The sequence below is a fragment of the Helicoverpa armigera genome, chromosome 27, assembly GCF_030705265.1.
Source record: "Helicoverpa armigera isolate CAAS_96S chromosome 27, ASM3070526v1, whole genome shotgun sequence".
In the NCBI taxonomy this organism is placed as follows: Eukaryota; Metazoa; Arthropoda; class Insecta; order Lepidoptera; family Noctuidae; genus Helicoverpa; species Helicoverpa armigera.
The window spans coordinates 4,858,997-4,877,662 of NC_087146.1; the positions used below are offsets into that span (position 1 = coordinate 4,858,997).

The 18,666-nt window shown below is 37.4% G+C and overlaps 2 protein-coding genes across 3 annotated transcripts in view; both read left to right on the top strand.

The window, feature by feature from the left end:
* Window positions 1–429: 429 nt before the first annotated feature.
* LOC135118938 (uncharacterized) lies at window positions 430–5,219 on the top strand. The gene is made up of 4 exons (XM_064042114.1): window positions 430–1,752; window positions 3,236–3,395; window positions 3,918–4,038; window positions 4,504–5,219. Exons 1-4 carry the CDS (start codon window positions 605–607, stop codon window positions 4,725–4,727), a joined length of 1,653 nt encoding a protein of 550 aa, XP_063898184.1. The 5' UTR covers window positions 430–604; the 3' UTR covers window positions 4,728–5,219.
* A 1,049-nt stretch (window positions 5,220–6,268) lies between these two features.
* Window positions 6,269–18,666, top strand: part of LOC110384619 (steroidogenic acute regulatory protein-like) — a 35,620-nt gene continuing 23,222 nt past the window's right edge. The window contains exons 1-7 of one of the 2 annotated variants that reach the window (XM_064041959.1): window positions 6,269–6,499; window positions 9,415–9,495; window positions 11,014–11,162; window positions 11,690–11,848; window positions 12,335–12,388; window positions 12,898–13,036; window positions 13,477–13,637. In XM_064041959.1, the coding sequence (XP_063898029.1) occupies window positions 9,423–9,495; window positions 11,014–11,162; window positions 11,690–11,848; window positions 12,335–12,388; window positions 12,898–13,036; window positions 13,477–13,637 (735 nt within the window). In that variant the 5' untranslated portion in view covers window positions 6,269–6,499; window positions 9,415–9,422. Of the gene's footprint in view, window positions 6,500–6,938; window positions 6,994–9,414; window positions 9,496–11,013; window positions 11,163–11,689; window positions 11,849–12,334; window positions 12,389–12,897; window positions 13,037–13,476; window positions 13,638–18,666 lie in introns of those variants that run through there. The other variant, XM_064041960.1, reaches the window with a different exon arrangement.

An 18,666-nucleotide genomic window follows, 5' to 3' on the forward strand; every position in this document is an offset into this window, starting at 1 on the left:
AATAAGATTCAATTTCCAATCATCCGATCTTCTATTGTCATGGTATCCAATTTATAGTAACGGCCAAGGGATTATCAACTTTAAGATGTAAGAATTAAGGTAGTAAATAGGATGTGTGATCTTTTTTGAAATTGGTATTCGAATAGCGCGTGCCTGTTTGCAGGGGTGCGCGAGCGCCGTTTCCGACCCCGGTGTTTTTTTGAAAAAGGAATAATTTTACAGTTGACGGTTATACGTTGAACTGTATAGACGTGTGTTATCTGTAGGATAATAATAGATTTTATTTTCAATAATTTTAGTCTAGTTTTAGTTAAGTGTGAAGTGTTTTAGTGTGACGAAAAATTAAAAATACCAGGTTGAATGGTTTAAAAATTGGATGGAAAACACTTTGTAACTTTGCTAAATATTTTACAATTAATATTTAAAATAACTTTAAGTGAAAGTAATTTAAATAAGTGAATTTGATTCGATAAGAAAACTTAACTTAAGCCTAACTTAGTGTGCAAGTCCAAGAACGCAGTGAACGAGAACGGTTACGCTTACAGCCCACCCTTCTTATAAAACAGGATTCATGCACTAAAGGGGAATTATTACGCTTAAAACAATGGATTCACCAAAAATCGTGTACAAATACTATTCAAATCCAGCATTTTGCTCACAAAGCGAAGTTGTATTCGCACAGAAAACATGCATGACGAAGATTGTGTCACCAGAGAGACAACGGATGTCACCTTTAGGCGGGAACTCGCCTAGAAAGATCGAAATAGGCAACAGAATAATGAGGACAGATATATCTGATAATCCTTTACGTATGTCACCGGCAGGGGCTCCAAGGTACAGAGAGGAGCCTCCTGAATTGCCGCCGAAACCTCCTAAATTCCAGAACAGGAGTTTTCAGAGACAATCTTCTTTAGTTTATAAGCCTACGAGGTCCGTTAGATGTAGAACGAGAAGTGAGGATTTAGAAATGGCACAATTGAAGCAACAACGACGATCCAGGTTTGAAAGACAAGCAGACAGCGACGATGGTTTAGAAGATAGTCGAACAAAACATAGATACGAAGTCATACAAGACTTTGACGATATAGTAGATTACTCACCGACAAAAAAGAGAATAGTACAAGCAAAACCTGATGAGATTGAAGAGTATAACGTTGACGGTCCTGATGAAAACGAACTGAAAGAAATACCGACAGAAATTGTGAAGACTGTCAACGGAAGAACGTTAAGATACGCGATAATACCTACTGAAGATGATGAGCCTAGGAAATGTAACGTAACTTTTACATCTCCTGTAATGTCTAAAAAGAATTTAATAGCAACTCAAAAGTTACATGAGCTTCTTTCAACGCCGAGGAAATTGAAAAGTTATGGAAGCCAGCCCTCAGTCAGAATAACACCAAATAAATCTATAGACAACAAATATTCGGAAACGCCAAGAAAGTTTGTTTCCAGTACTCCGACTCAAGGAGTTACTCCGTCAAAGTCTTGTGCGAATTTGACTTCTAGAACTAGTGCTCCGACTTCGCCAATTTCACCTAAAGCGCAGCAGAAATTGAACTATGGATTACCGGAGAAATTGCCAAATATACCAGCGTTTGACAGACATGATGTTTTCGTGACGAGTTTTAGAGATAAGAGTAGAGACAGGAGTTTTGACTTGGAGAGGGAGATGAGTAGAGAGAGAAGGGATTATGAAAGGAGAAGGGAGAGCCAGAGAAAGGATAAGAATACTGCTGTTATTATACCTAGGTAAGTTATACATAGTTACTTATACTTTTACAGACAAAGTGAGTTGAAAAAGGTGCCTTTTCTCATTGATCGTTCTATATATTGGTGAAAACCACTTGATAAGCCATGTGTATTTGAGTTTACTGGAGTCGGTTTAGATAATCTAAGCTTCAAACAATCTTCGTTTGTACGAAATTTCGAAACTAAATGGAACCGTGGTAGGCGTTCGCGAAATTTCTTTCGAAACTTCGTTTTTCCTTGAATAAGAGTACCTAGACCCCAAACGAGTGAAGGACATTGTTTTAATATTAAAACGTCGTGTTTACAACAAAATGGTTTACTACTTGTTTCGCCCGGTCACCTGCTCTTTGAGGCATCTGTTTTACGCAGTTGGATAAAAAATACTTAAATCGCTGTAAGACATCGTAATTCTTTAGATAAACTTTGCATAGGTATACATTTCGAGATAGTAAAATCGAATGCTTATCGACGCTAACCGACAGCTGTTTTGCACGTGTCAAATGTTTTTTTTCTACGTTTTTTTTTTCATAGATTTGTCCTTTCGCACTTCTTGGGTCTAGTAGTTTTATTGTCAAAAAATATTTAACCGCCATATAAGCATTGAGAAGTTTTTTCTTATTTTGAATAAGTCAGTACTTAATTCATTAATAAAATAATACCACAGTTTTCATCTACTTACTACTATTTTGCAAAATGCAAATAGAATAAGTTTCCAGCGTCTAATAGAAACAGTCTTTTTAAAACTTTTATTGCAAAATGTTGCTATACTGACGTAATTAGTAAGTTATTCGTTTTTGTGAGGCGCTTAAATATTTATCAAAAGTTGATGTAAATAACTATTTACAGAGATTAAATAATTTAGTAGGTAGATGTTTCTCGCTTAATTTTTTCAAAATAAATAATGTCTCGTGAAATGAAAAAAAGGCCGCGTAACAGTTAAAATGAAAATAATGTTAGGGTGAAGACGGCAATAACTATCCGCTTCATATTTGAGTATTTTTAAGTCAATCATTAGACATTCTTTTTATTTTTGTAAAGCAACAAAAAAAATATATTTAGAGTTGGTAATAAATAATTCGGATTTTTAGGATTCAAATTGAGTAACTTGGTAACCACCAGTTATTATTGGAAACAGTATCCTTTTTTCTTTTCCTTAATGCCTAATACTTAACCATTTATAACACATCAACCATATCTACGAAATAAGCTTAGCTGCCACCAGCAGTTCGTGCCAACTAACTTTGCGCATCCGGATAAAATGTAGCCTGTATGGAGGCTTTTTCGATAAATGGACTGAGATAGCCCATTTATCATTACCCATATACATTGACATAATTTTCTCTCCACATAGCTCCTGAGATTAGCAACATTCAAGCAAGCGATCATATTATGTACATACCTATTATAGATTTACTTATAACAACATCTTTATCCATATCTTATGTATCAAAGATTTACTTATAAAAACTTCTACACATTCCAGGGTAGCCTCCCCGCCATCAGTGTACTCCGAAGAGACCTACAAATCATTCTCCAGCCTCAAGACACTCTCAGGAGCTACAGCCTCCCTGCTGATAGCGGCCATCATGTTGACGATGTGTGGCGGACTGACGGCCGGCTTGAGTTTCTATATGATGTATGCGGTAAGTAGTTTTGGACTTTTCTTTTAAGTTAAACTTTGTTAACTTGTTGGTAAATCAGCATTAGCGCCCACCCAGCTGTCTGTTATATATAATGGTTAACTGGACTTAATTTTCAACTTTGGCTCCTGAAACATCATCGTCATCTTTTGTTTTTGTGTGCTATCTGTTTCGTGCTGAATCAATAGGTTGATTGTTTTTCTTTTGTTTTTGAAGTGGGTATACTATAAATACCGTAGGTATGTGTTTATATACATGAATACAACCAAAACCGTTCTAAGTTTCTGTGGGAAATAGTATTAGTTCTAGAAATTAATGTAATGTAATGTAGAACAAATTGATGTATGAACTTCCCTGTATAGAAAATACGTTGTAAACCTTATTTTGTGTATATCAATGTTGTAAGCCCTCATAGTTCAGGCTAATAAACTCCTCTTACACTTTTAAATAGATAAATGATCGTGTTTTCATTAACCTCCTATGTAAACATCAAAGTTCTCAATTAGCAACATTCTGCTATTTCAGATCGGTAGGCGCTATTATTTAGACTTCGGCGTGCTCGCTGGTTTCACCTGCTTTTTGTTGGGACTACTTGGATTCAGGACGAAGAGACAGCAGTTACTGCCTAATAGGAATTATATATCTGGTAAGTTTATAGTTATGTAGATTTGGCATACATACCTACTCTTACTTATACATACACGAATGAACTATGGCGCGTTGGATTTACTTTCTTCATATATAAGTTAGATGGCTGTATGGTTACAAAACATTAGTAGAGTAGGTAACTACTATAATATTTTTGTTCTTCTACCCGCATGATTACGTCTTATTTTATGAAAACAAACGTTCGTTTGTTTCAACGCCTCAAAGTTGGCCAAGAACTTATTCTTATTGATGCTTTAATTGTTGCACTATTAAAGGAAAAATACGGCTCGTCACTTTTAGTTCTAGATATGTTATTAGATTAGAACGTTGATCAATAAATATTCAGTCACAAAACTGAATAAATTGAATGCAAATGAAGCAATAATTCAACATAGACATTTCAAGATCCTATTCTCTAAGTTAATTCCTTTTTTTAATACAATTTATTCTTTCTATTCCACAGGCTACATCGTCCTCTCATCATTTTCACTACTCAGCGCGTTCGGTCTACTCATTCTACTATGTCTAGAGCCAAAACCAGGGACGCCACTAAACGACATCACCTCCGGAGCCGTTTGTGGTGTCAGTCTACTGTCTTTGTGCTTGGCTACGATTGGTGTGCTAGCTTCTTACTGCTGTGTGAAAGACCCGCCGGATAACCGGGTTGGGACTACCAGGTGGTATTGAGAAGTTAATTATGGCTAGAAATGAGTATGAGCACTGAGATCTATTTTTTATTTATATAATTGCAGAACTGGTTTAGACCATTCAGTATGGCTAAAATAAGTTATAAGCTACTTATTGAACCGAACTATGGAAGTGGAAACAGCTTAATACCAATAGGTACCATGTTTTTCAGGACACCAATTTTCATAGTATTTCTTACCATCGTTTTCATGATCTAAGTATGTTATTCTACAACTGATATAAAATAATCATTTGAAAATGTTCTTTTCTCCTATTTATCCATACAGACGCAACTAAATGCAGTAGGTAACGAGTAGGTGGAACTATCCTTTCGTATTTTAACAAACTTGAGTTTTTGCTAAGTATTATTGCTATGATTAAAATTGTAGGCGTTATAATAGCGGTTTCAATATTTCTCTAATATGTATCGAAATGTATATTTTGGAAAAATATTATTTAATTAACTAAGAATTTAGTTCACATCTCAAACTTATACGTCTTTTTACATAAGTTGGATTCAGTTTTGTTCTAATTTCATTGGTAATATACCGAATGTCTATGATGTGTTTTATTATAAGATAGTTTAGATACCAAAGCAGGTCCAAATTTAAATTATCTGTCTTTTATTATGTAGTTGTTGTAAAATTTTAATAAATGAAAATCTGATTAATATTTTACGTTTCGTGTTTTATTTTTTAAACTATATCCATAAGCATGGCGCTAATAGTAAATTGGCTATAATATGTTAGGTATGCTAAACTAAGCCATTTGAAAATACTTGTAACAGCACTGTGCATTTTAGATTTTTAAGTGGTATTACCTAAACCTTTTGTTTACATAACTTAATTTATATCTGGAATAGGTATGTAAGTACGTCCCAGTTTACGTTTCTTTCTTATTATAAAACAATTGATTAATTACACTAAATATCTAGCAATGGAAAGTAACTAAACATACAAATGCTATCTCATCTTTTCTTCCTCCGTGATTCACACTGATACATTTTATCACTACCTTCATGCTGGCATTAATTTCACGAGTATCCCTATTCCTTTATTTTTGTGAATGAATACCTAGGCAATACGTATTCATCATTTATTAGGACAGGATATATATCTAATAATGATTTACCCACTCCGGGCTTTTCGTTCAAAAGTTACGTAAAATCAAAATTATGTAGTATTTTATGCCCTTTTGACGTTCCGAATTACATACTAGTATTCATCATCAGTCCAGTTTTAAAACCGTCTTTTCTTTTGCTGTTGAGATAGATTTTAAGCTCTGTCAAAAGTCCCGGCTGTAGCTTTGTTTATAATATTACAGCTGTGAATAGTTTTATGTTGGATTAAAAACAAGTTTATTATAAATATTACATTAAAGCAAACAGATATTCTGCGAAAAGGAACGTTACAAGTCGTTGTCAAACTATGCGTCAACATTAAAAATTTCGATTTAGAATTATTGGTTTCTGAAGCATGATGATATTGCTGTCTTCTTCCAACTTCTTTGATAAGTCATTATGCCATCCTGCTGTCCACAAACCTGGAACGCGTTCACAATTGTTCACCCCTCGACTGAGATTTGTACAGCTTTGTGCTAAATTTGATAACAATTGAACTGTTTGATAACAACAATTTCTAATTGGTGTACCTATTAAACGAGATGTAGCTGAGATTATAGTAACTAACCTGACAGCTGCATTTATGTCAACGCCCAGCGAGTTATGCATTTCGTAATTTAAGTTTACAAGTGTTGTTGATAGTACAAAACAAGTAAGTCTTTGTTGCATTACCTTTTTTTATTAGGGTGAATGGTTGATACCATGGCATTGTTTCACCTTGTTGAAAGAAAAATAACAAGGTTTAGTTCTGAATCCAAAAGAAATGCTAAATCAACGAAAATAGTTCAAAATGTTCAAAGGTCTTTTATTAGAAAAATAGTAAACATTTGAAGGTCGAAATTAAAATATATTTTTTCTTTCGTAATGCTGCTGTGACGATCTTCAATTTGCGACATGTTTATGTTATAACTTAATTAAAACCTTTGTTCAAACATCTGAATGAATACAAGTACATTAAACACTTAATACAATTTATGATGTTTTATAGATATATCGTGCTGTTCCAATTATTTTATCTGTAATACTGGCAAAAACATAGCATAGTAACATTAGTTACAATCAATCTGGCCTCATATAATGTTTCACCTACATTTAATACTAAAATAATGCAAAATGAAAGTTATTATTATTTGATTTTGTCAAATGGTAAGTACTTAGTCATGATTTGCTAGTTGTTTATTAATGATTTTGTCATTATCAAGCTAATTAACTGTCACTATTTGTCGACAAGCCATTTTCCTGCAGTGTCACCCCCCCTCCTGTGGGATCTACTGCCCGTACCGGGATAAAATATAGTCTATGATACTCGTCAAGAGTGTAGCTTTCCAACAGTGAAAGAATTTTTCAAATTGGTTCTGTAGTTTCGGAGCCTTTAAGGTACAAATAAAAGTTGTTTCCTCTTTATTATGTTATTGTAAGTAGAATAATCATTATTAAACAAAGTGAAAGAATAATAGACTATAAAATCTATGAAGCAGAAAATAAGTAAGCAAAGATTTCCACTTGGACATTAGCATAATCTATGTTGAAAGAATCAAGTTATGCTAATTGTAGTTTACGTCTTGAGAAATCAATTTTATGTTCATTTTTTATTTAGATAAATGTGATGTGAAGTGTTACACAAACTAAGTTGATTAATGAATGAATGTGTTATAAAAAAGGTTAAACATACCAACATTTTTAAAGAAAATTCCCATACAAAATTTTCTTTTATAAATACCTGACAAACATCCATTCAACTATTTAAAGTTACACAATTCATATTTAATTATTTTTTTCTGGATTTTGAAGCAAAGTCCCAAATTAAACCCATTTTCACAATTTACAATAATTTAAAGTTCCTCATAATTTCTATGTAACTTCACACTACATTGAGTGAATAAACCAAATAGTTAACCGCTTGTATGCTGCTAATTATAGAACAATAGAAACAGCATACTGCTATACATAAATAAATAGTGTAACAAAGAAAGTTCAGTTAATACTACATAATTATTTGCATTTATTTACCTCATTTTTACTAATATAATAAAAAGGAATAATTTTTTTGTTTGTAATAGGTACTACCGATTTGAAAAATTCTTACACTGTTGGGAAGCTAGACTATTCCAGAACAACGTAGGCTATATTTTATCCAGCTACAGGCAGTAATTCCTACAAGGCCCCAGTGAAACTGGAAAAACATCTAGTCCATTATATTTTCCGGGAATTTGTTAAAAAACCTAACAATGAAATTCCGGTATTCCTAATTATATCATTCATAGATATACCTTATCATGACTATTTTTAGAATTTTGGCCATATTAGATACTTTAATAAGTGAATCATCAAACTTATTGTTTTCATGTTAATAAAATGTTTTATCTACGTATGTTATTGACTATTAACATATACAACACATTGGTTACAAGATAAGCGGCGCTCATTGAATGCTGTTTTAATTCAATTATACAATGTTTAAAGTTAATTTAATAAGTATTGATATCTTTGTTGTTATTTGTGTGAGTATTAAAACGTAAAGGATTAATTTTCATCAAGAAAAAGTCTATCAGAAATATGTTCCGATAAAAAAAAAAAACTAAGATTCTTATCATAATAATTAATAATCTGTCCAGCCTCTTCTAAGTATGGTTAAGTTGGCTTCCAATGTAGCTGGATGCAGTTGATTAGGTACCAGAGTGCCACATGGAACAACTGCCTATCTGACCTTCTCAACCCAGTTACCCGGGCAACTCAATACCCCTTATTAATACTTATTGTCAGACTTTCTAGCTACTGATTACCCTTAACAACTGCCAAAGATGTTCAAATTAAATACGAAAAAATTCATCATGACGTAGATGGTTACCCATCCACGGACCGACCGCGTCAAGCGTTGCTTAACCTGTTTGATTGGTCACGAGTTCCTGTTTTCATTAACATTTACTATAAAATGTTATTACGAAATAAATATAGTTATATTGTAATATAAACAGACCTTATCACAATGCACAATGCACGTACTAAGGGACATACAGTAGACTGCACATCAGTGGTAACTGTCATGCACCTTAACTCAATAGTAATAAGTAAGATTTTCCTATAAAATTGTTACCACTGACCTGAAGTTGACTGTACATACACACATTGTGTGTTGATAAAATTAATTTGTTGTTGCTTCATTAAAATCACAATTAAAAAGGTACTAATTATTTACTTATGTTATTGTTATTATATATCTTGATTTTATATTTATTTATTACCAGATACTTACATGTATATTATTTTTTAAACCAACTTCCCGAAAAGAAAGAAGTCAAGTTAGTAAGACCAAATTAGAAAATTAACTCAGTTAATCACTTAAACATTAGTCTATATGTCTACCATAAACTCGAAAACTACAAAACAAACAAATTACTTAATCATCATAAGAATCATCCATTTACTATTATTTTCCCTAATTTTCAATATTAAAAACCCCAATTATCCATTTATGACGTGAATTCTATGACTGATTTTAACTTTAGACATCAGTAAACAGTAAAAATTAAAGTAAATATAATTAACTAATTAAACTAATGATTCCAGGGGTCGTGATGGCGCACCCACATTTACGGGAGGCGGCCGAGTCTCTGCTTAGCAGTGTTAGTCCGCATCATAGGACGCTTAGTGAGTATTTATTTTATTTTTTAATAAATGACATGATTATGTATAATACCTATTCATAGTGCCAATTTCAACAAAAGTTGTTTATGTGATTCGCAGGTGAAACAACCTTTTTTTACAATGAAGCTCGAATTTTCGTAGTCTTTTTGTAAAATGTCATTCTTGGTGAAAATGGGCCAAAAGTTTTAATATTAGGTATAAAGTTTTAGTTTGTGGGGGTGCTAGGGGCATTATCTCTGGGTCTGCTGAACTGATTTTGAAAAATCTTCCAGCTACAGAAAACTAAATTATTTGTGAGCGTTATAAGTCATGTGTTACCCGATTAAGAAAAGTGTTTTTTTCGGGGAGTGTTTGGAATCACAGAGAACAACTACTGCTAGAATGTTAACGTCATATGAAAGCTGTGCTATATAGTACAACATAAAAACACTAACCCATTGCTATATATTTTGTCAGGTTCTAGATTTCATTTCTTCCAAATTTCATTCAAACCGGATCAACAGTTTTGGCCGTCCCTGAATACTACTCAGTGTTCAGTGTATGCATTCGTTGTTAAAATTCCACGTCAGAGGCCGTCAGGCCCTGGAGGGAGCGACTGTCGCAACCCAGTGCAGGGCACGCCACCATCGTGGCGGTAAGTCCCCTCTTTGAGGAGTGGCTCGGGAGGAGTCACGGCGCCCTCACGTACCGCATGACGCAGGTCCTCACCGGACACGGTTGTTTCGGGAGGTACCTGCACCGCATCGGTCGTGAGGAGGCGCCCGGGTGTCACCATTGTGCGGACAGCCCCGAGGACACGGTGGACCACACGGTCCAGGTGTGCCCCGCATGGGAAGGGCACCACCGGGTCCTCGTCGAGGCTTTAGGCGGCGGCGACCTCTCGCGTCCGGCCCTGGTTCAGGCCATGGTCCGGGGCGAGAGGGAATGGGATGCCGTCGCCTCCTTCTGCGAAGCGGTCATGCTCGAGAAGGAGGAGGCGGAACGCCAGAGAGTTCGCACCTCTCATCCCGGCCGCCGCGCTGGACCAGGTAGACACCATGGGCGCCGGGTGTCGCGAGATGACTCCCGGCCACCGTAGGCGTGGGTCTGTGGGCGGTGAGTTCGGGTGGCTCATCGTCCCTCTGTCTACTTAGACGACAGACCCGTGTCGACGGCGCGCGTTGTTCCACGCGTTCCTCAAAGAGATGTCAGCAACCCCAGCGGGGCCCAGCAGGGCCAAGGCCTGCCGGGGCTGCGGGTTGTTCGAAAGAGATACCGCGGCCCTGGTACATAAAAGGCCTATGACGGAACACGACGATTTTAGTCAGTAAGAGTCTGACACTCCCTCACCGCTGCTAACCCACAGCGGGAGGGGTCATTTGATGATTTTACGTCGCTAAAAAAAAAGAGGCCGTCAGGCGGAATTGAGGCAACTCTTACACCAGGGCTTTTTAGGTGATTAAACCTGAAGCCACTCGACTCGAGACGGACAGTTTCTTCCGCATTTTTAATATAAATAAAGTTATTTTTATATCTTTTCAGCACACTCAACATCTCTAAACCTAGTATCAGATGACCTGGTAGCGGGACACAGGCCACAAGGCAAGATGTCTACAGTGCGGCGCTTCTTCTGTCTGTTTGTCACGTTCGACCTGCTGTTCACCAGTCTCATGTGGCTTATTTGTGTTATGGTGAGCTTTTACAAAAAAAAAGTTAACAAAATGTTGGTTGTACGAAATTCAGCACGTAATGACTAATTTCTCAGTCACTACAATTTATTTGTATCTGATGTTTTAAAGGCGGAGGTTTGTGTGTGTGTGTGTGCGTCTGTTTGTTACTTCTACACGTGCAAACGGATTTTGATGAATCTTAACAGCAATATACCTACAGTGTAACGTATGTAGATATAGGCTATTTCTAATCAAATAAAGATTCTTTTTATTCTTATCCCTGGAAATAAATCCCTCACGCGCGTGAAACCTCTTTTTAATTCGACTTCGATAAATGAGGTATCTAACACTGAAATAATTACTGAAATCGGTCCAGTATTTCTTGAGATTAGCACGGCCTACCACACAAATATATATGTAAATGAGGTATCAAGGAGTAAGTATTACCTAAATTTACTAGGTAATACTCCTTGACCTAAAACATCAACTGGATTTCGAAACAAACAAACTCTTCAACTTCATATTATTAATATTATCTTCTATTCCAGATGCGAGGAGAAACACTACAACAAATAATGAACACAGAGATAGTGCAGTACAACGTGAAGGTATCCCTGTTCGACATAGTGATGGTGGCTGTGTGTCGGTTTGTCGTGTTACTGCTCTTCTACGCCGTGCTCTATATCAATAACTGGAGTATTATTGCTGTGAGTATCAGCAAAACAATTAAAAATTAATTAAGTAACTTTATTCTTTAAAGGCATTCTTTGATTGCTGGAAAAAAGTACTCAGTATTGTCAGGCACTTCAGATTCCTATACAGAAGAACTGACAATGTGTCAGTCTATAATGGTATTAAGTCTGCAGACTTCAGAGAACAAAATATATATTTTATGTACTGTCCCCAAAAAACGAACGTATTTATGATCGATATTTAAAAATCAGGGCAACAGACAAAGATATTGATTTTAAATTATTCACTTTAATTTTATTGAATAGAAATAAGTATGTATGTATGTACATGGTGGTATAAACATGGTATGGAATCCTTCGTGCGCGAGTCTGACTCGCACTTAGAGATTCATTATCTGTATGAAAATAATAACCTAAATGACTGTTTTGTCTTGTTTTCAGGACAAAATAGTTTTTTTTTTAAATTGATTAAATTAACAAATGTTTTCTGTTTTGTTTCAGCTATCTACAGGGTGTACCTGTGCTTTATTAATAGCTAAGGTTTTTGTATTTGACGTAAGTACCATTCATACTACATACATTTTTTAAATGTCGCTTGCCAACACATGTTTAAGCCCACACATATTTAAGACCTCACATATTTGAGCCAACTCATATTTAAGTCGACCCATGTTTAAGCCAACTCATATACCTATTTAATCCCACACATGTTTAAGCCAACACATATTCAAGCCCCCACATGCTTTAGCCAACACATATTTAAGCCAACACTTATATAAGCCAACACATATTTAAGCCAACACTTATATAAGCCAACACATATTTAAGCCAACACATACTTCAACCAACACACATTCAAGCCCACACAAATTTAAGCCAACCCCAGGAAGTATATCTTGGAAACCAGGTCAGATAGGGCAGTCGCTCCTTGTGGCACACTGGTACTCAGCTGCATCCAGTTAGACTGGAAGCCAACACCAACATAATTGGGAAAAGGCTCGGGAGACGATGAGATACTTAATACCTAAACCCACATATATTCATGCCCACACTTTCCCCAACAGTGGCCGAATGCGGTACAGCCAGTGTACGAGGTATTCCTCATTCTGACGTCGTTCACGCTAGCGTGGGGAGAGGCCTGGTTCCTGGACTTCCGGGTCCTGCCCCAGGAGTTGCAGGCTAAACAGATATTAGAGTCTATAGGTATGTATGGAAATAGATGATATTCAAAAACTGACATTATGTAATATCAAATGGCCAATATAGTAGCAAAATATGGATAAAATTTAATATTTTTAATATGTATCAATATGTATTTGGCCTTTATATCAATTTTAAAAACTTTCCCGTTCTATAGTCCAAAGAAGGAAAATACTATTTATTTCTTTATCGATATTAATTAGATTTTAGAATGTATTGATTGATATAAAGGCAATAGAAAAACTTCATATATAAAAATTTCAACCGTCTGTCACAGTTCATGAAGTACCTAAGCCTAGTGGCAGACGGATAGCAAAATCTTACCTCTAGTAACAGGATTCCGTACCTTCTTTACCTTTTCAAAATCAATTGTTTTTTGATACTTTACCTTTTGTGTACAAAACCCTACAAAGACTCTAACCACCCCATTTCTCTGCCCGCAGTCCATCACGGTGTCTCAGAACGCACCCCTCTCCTGCCCCCCTTGGCGGGTCAGTCGCAGTACGCGGAGTCCACCGTCAAGTGGTTCTCCCCCGTCGAGACCCCCGAGTCCAGTCCGCGCCCGCGCCGCCCCGGGGAACAACTTATACTGACGCAGGAACAGGTCAGATGGTCTATTTGATACTTTTGGGTGCTTTTTTGACAGGTTTCGGCCTAAAATTCTAGGTGGACCTCGCAGTTTTGATTCTTCAGAATGTCCTCTATTTGGTCATATGGACGCTGGTAAGCTGATCTATTTCATACTTTAGAGTGTGTTTTTGACAGGTTTTGGTAAAATTTTAGCTGGATGTAGCTGCTGAAAGACATTTGTTCATGGTTAAGTGGTTCTCTTCGGTTTAGAAATCTCATGGTTTAAGTTATATTGACCCAAGAACAGATGAGCTGGTGATTTTGAGAGGACATTTGTTCATAGTTAAGTGGTTCTCTTCGTTCCAGAGGTCTCGTAGTTAAATTATATTGACCCAAGAACAGATGAGCTGATGATTTCTTTTGGTAGAATAGGAAGGTTCTTCAAAGATTTAGGTCAAAATTCTAGCTAGATTTAGCAGTCTTAAACAGTGGTTCTATCCCGTGATGCCCACGGTGCCTCAGAGCGCACCCCGCTGCTGCCCCCCTTGGCGGGTCAGTCGCAGTACGCGGAGTCCACCGTCAAGTGGTTCTCCCCCGTCGAGACCCCCGAGTCCAGTCCGCGCCCGCGCCGCCCCGGGGAACAAGTTATATTGACGCAGGAACAGGTCAGTTGCTGTATTTCATACTTTAGAGTGTTTTTTTGACAGGTTTGGGCAAGTTTCTAGCTGGATCTCGCAGTTTTGTATCTTCAGAATCTCCTCTATTTGGTCATATTGATGCAGGATCAGGGAAGCTAGTCTATTTGATACTTTAGAGTGTGTTTTTTGACAGGTTTATGCCTATATTTTAGGTGGATTTAAGCAGTTAAAAGACAATTGTCCATGGTTAAGAGTGGTTCTTTTCGGCGTGGAGGTCTCAGGGTTCAGTTATATTGATCCAAAAACAGGTAAGATTTTCTATTTGGTACAAAAGGGGGACTTTTGCCAGGTTTTTGCCAAAATATAGGAGGATTTAGCACTTTTCAAAGAAGTGGAGTTTTAATACTATCCCGTGAAGTCTATGGTGCCTCAGAACGCACCCCGCTGCTGCCCCCCTTGGCGGGTCAGTCGCAGTACGCGGAGTCCACCGTCAAGTGGTTCTCCCCCGTCGAGACCCCCGAGTCCAGTCCGCGCCCGCGCCGCCCCGGGGAACAAGTTATACTGACGCAGGAACAGGTCAGATGGTGATTTTCATACTTTAGGGTGCTTTTTTGACAGGTTTAAGCCAATATTTTAGGTGGATTTAGCTGTAAAAAGACAATTGTCCAAGGTTAAGTTAAGTTCTCTTCGGTTTGGAGGTCTCAGGGTTAAGTTATATTGATCCAAAAACAGGTAAGATGGTCTATTTGGTACAAAAGGGGGACTTTTGCCAGGTTTTTGCCAAAATATAGGAGGATTTAGCACTTTTCAAAGAAGTGGAGTTTTAATAATACTATTCCGTGAAGTCCATGGTGCCTCAGAACGCACCCCTCTCCTGCCCCCCTTGGCGGGTCAGTCGCAGTACGCGGAGTCCACCGTCAAGTGGTTCTCCCCCGTCGAGACCCCCGAGTCCAGTCCGCGCCCGCGCCGCCCCGGGGAACAGGTCATATTGACGCAGGAACAGGTCAGATGATGTATTTTTTATACTTTTGGGTGTTTTTGACAGGTTTGTGCCTTTACATTCTAGGTGGACCTCGCAGTTTTGTATCTTCAGAATCTCCTTTATTTGGTCATATTGATGCAGGATCAGGGAAGCTGGTCTATTTTCATACTTTAGAGTGTGTTTTTGACAGGTTTAGGCCAACATTTTAGCTGGATTTAGCTGCTGAAAGACATTTGTTCATGGTTAAGTGGTTCTCTTCGGTCTTACGGTCCCACGGTTAAGTCATATTGATCCAAAAACAGATGAGCTTGTGATTTTGATAGAATAGGGGGGACTCTTGACAGGTTTATGTTAAAATTCTAGCTAGATTTAGCAGTCTTAAACAGTAGTTCTATCTCATGATGCCCACGGCGCCTCAGAACGCACTCCGCTGCTGCCCCCCTTGGCGGGTCAGTCGCAGTACGCGGAGTCCACCGTCAAGTGGTTCTCCCCCGTCGAGACCCCCGAGTCCAGTCCCCGCCCGCGCCGCCCCGGGGAACAAGTCATATTGACGCAGGAACAGGTCAGATGCTGTGTTTGATACTTTAGGGTGCTTTTTTGACAGGTTTTTGTAAAATTTTTGCTGGATTTAGCAGAAAAAATACAATTGTCTACGGTTGAGAGTGATTCTTTTCGGTCTAGAGGTCTCATGCTTAAGTTATATTGACCCAAGAACCCATGATCTGGTGATTTTGGTAGAATAGGGGGTTTCTTCACATATTTAGGTCAAAATTCTAGCTAGATTTAGCAGTCTTAAACAGTAGTTATATCCCATGATACCCACGGTGCCTCAGAACGCACCCCACTCCTGCCCCCCTTGGCGGGTCAGTCGCAGTACGCGGAGTCCACCGTCAAGTGGTTCTCCCCCGTCGAGACCCCCGAGTCCAGTCCGCGCCCGCGCCGCCCCGGGGAACAAGTTATATTGACGCAGGAACAGGTCAGATGGTCTCTTCCATACTTAAGAGTGTGTTTTTGACAGTTTTATGCGTAAATTGATAAAAAATTGATAAAAAACCACTGATTTAATTGATTTACCTACATAGATTTTACAGAATAATAAATGTTTACTATAAAAATTAAAACTATCCTTGTATAAAGCCAAAACTAAAGTGTAAAAAAAATCGTATCTATTTCTCGACTTATTTTGAAGAGGCCGTAACTAACGCGCGGGTCAATCGATCATAAGGTTTAGAATTAGAAACGCTTGTCGCGGCCGGTCTGTGTAAAAGTGACCATCTTGTCATGTTTCGGAAAGAACTATAAATTCATGGGTCTGACAAACAGTCTTACAAACGGGTATCGGGTTGCCCGGGTAACTGGGTTGAAGAGGTCAGATAGGCAACCGCTACCTGTGGCACACTGTTACTCAGTTGCATCCAGTTAGACTGCTAGTTTTTTTTTTTTTAATGACGACAAAAATCATCAAATGACCCCTCCCGCTGTGGGTTAGCAGCAGTGAGGGAGTATCAGACTCTTACTGACTAAAAACCGTCATGTTCCGTCGTAGGCATTTTATGTGCCAGGGCCGCGGTAACTCTTTCGAACAACCTGCAGCTGACCGCAACATAGTTAGGAAAAGGCTAGGCAGTTAATATAAACTGCAACAAAGTTTTCAACCTTCTTCTAATTAACTATAGTCCATATGGTTCAATAATTTACATTAATAAGACGTGATTAACACAAAGATACCGCTGATCACCAATTGAGATTAATTTAAGAATGACAATGTATTCTATTCTAGTTGTATTTTACCAGAATATAGATAGACTCAAAGTCGAAGATAAAAAATCATACTTCGTTTTACCGGATTTGCTGGTTAAGTTCTCGTACGGATCCGGATAACCAGTTAAGTAAGCCTCAAGATTCTCATATTATAACCCAACCCTCTATTCAAATTGGTGTAATGATTGTGATTAGAGATTTGATGATATTATATGGAGCTAATGTGAAAATGTCTAATAAAAAAACAACTTATAGATAGGTTTTAAAAATCCACCCATAAATTATTTAAAACTATGTAGTTTCAGCCAGAGGGGTTTCACCCGCTTCCCACAGGAACTACTCTCTTCGCCCGCATAGTAGCATATAGCCTTCCCCGATTAATAGGCTATTTAGCTCTGAAAAATGTTTCAATTCCAACTAGTACATATGTAGTTCCAGAGATTAGTGCGTTCGAGCAAACATACAAGCATTTTGTATAATATTAATATTTATACCGATGTGTATTTTGTAATATTACCAAGGATTGTGCATGGAAGAACGCTCACAGAACTTGTTAGTTATTATTTGACACGACTAACAAACAAGATAATAGGTAACAAGTAACTTTACATACTTATTATGCTTCACTGCTAAGCCGACGAATATTAAATATCACAGTTAAGCCTATTTACTGAAATTTGATATTTACTTATGGAGAGAGCATGCGGCCCAAGTCCTTTTCAGTTTTATTATCAAACAAATTCTGTATGGGTCGGAGTGTTGGGCATTGAAAAAGAGGGATGAGAAGAGAGTGCATGTAGCAGAAATAAGAATGCTGAGATGGATGTGTGGTGTTACAAGAATGGATAAAGTGAGGAATAATTACTTTAGAGGAAGTCTGAAAGTAGCGCCAGTTACAGAAAAGATGAAAAGTAGAAGATTGTCGTGGTATGGACATGTAATGAGGAGGAATGATACGCATGCAACAAAGTGGGTGCTAAGTATGAATGTAGATAGATGGAGAGGAAGAGGAGGACCTAAGAAAAGATGGCTGGATTGCCTGAAAGATGACATGAATAGGACGGGAGTGAGTGTCAGTATGACGAGTTACAGGGGAAAATGAAAAAGGATGACATATTGCCCCCAAATAAAATTGGGAACAGGGCAGGACGAAGAAGAAGATTGTCAAACAAAATGTCAGCCTATAGAAATTTGTTCCCGCGTCCCGAGGGAACTATCTAGTACTAGACAGGTAAATCGTAGTTCTCTCGGTGTATGAGCCATATTAACCCTAAAAGAATTAATGAGCAATATGAACTTGAAACTCATAATGGAACATTGTATCATGCTTGTTATAAAAAGTCTTGTGATGAACTGTGACCACAGTAAATTTTATGGTTTTAGGTGCTTTTGTAGAAGCGTGTTTTTCTAGTGTTTTTTTAACTATTATAATTGTTTCTTTTTTCAAAACTCACAATGATGAAATAGCCAGTAGAAGTCTGATGAAATAAGTATGTATGTTATACGTACCTATGTCAATATATTAGTCAGATGTATGTGACGTAGTATAGACTACCGTGATGAGTTCGATATTTCATTAGTGAAGGTCAAAACTGTTTGACAGTGACTACACTCGCGTGCATATTCATTTGGTCACGGAAATGATTTGTATTTATTCAAATTAAGCGAAGATATTTTTGTAA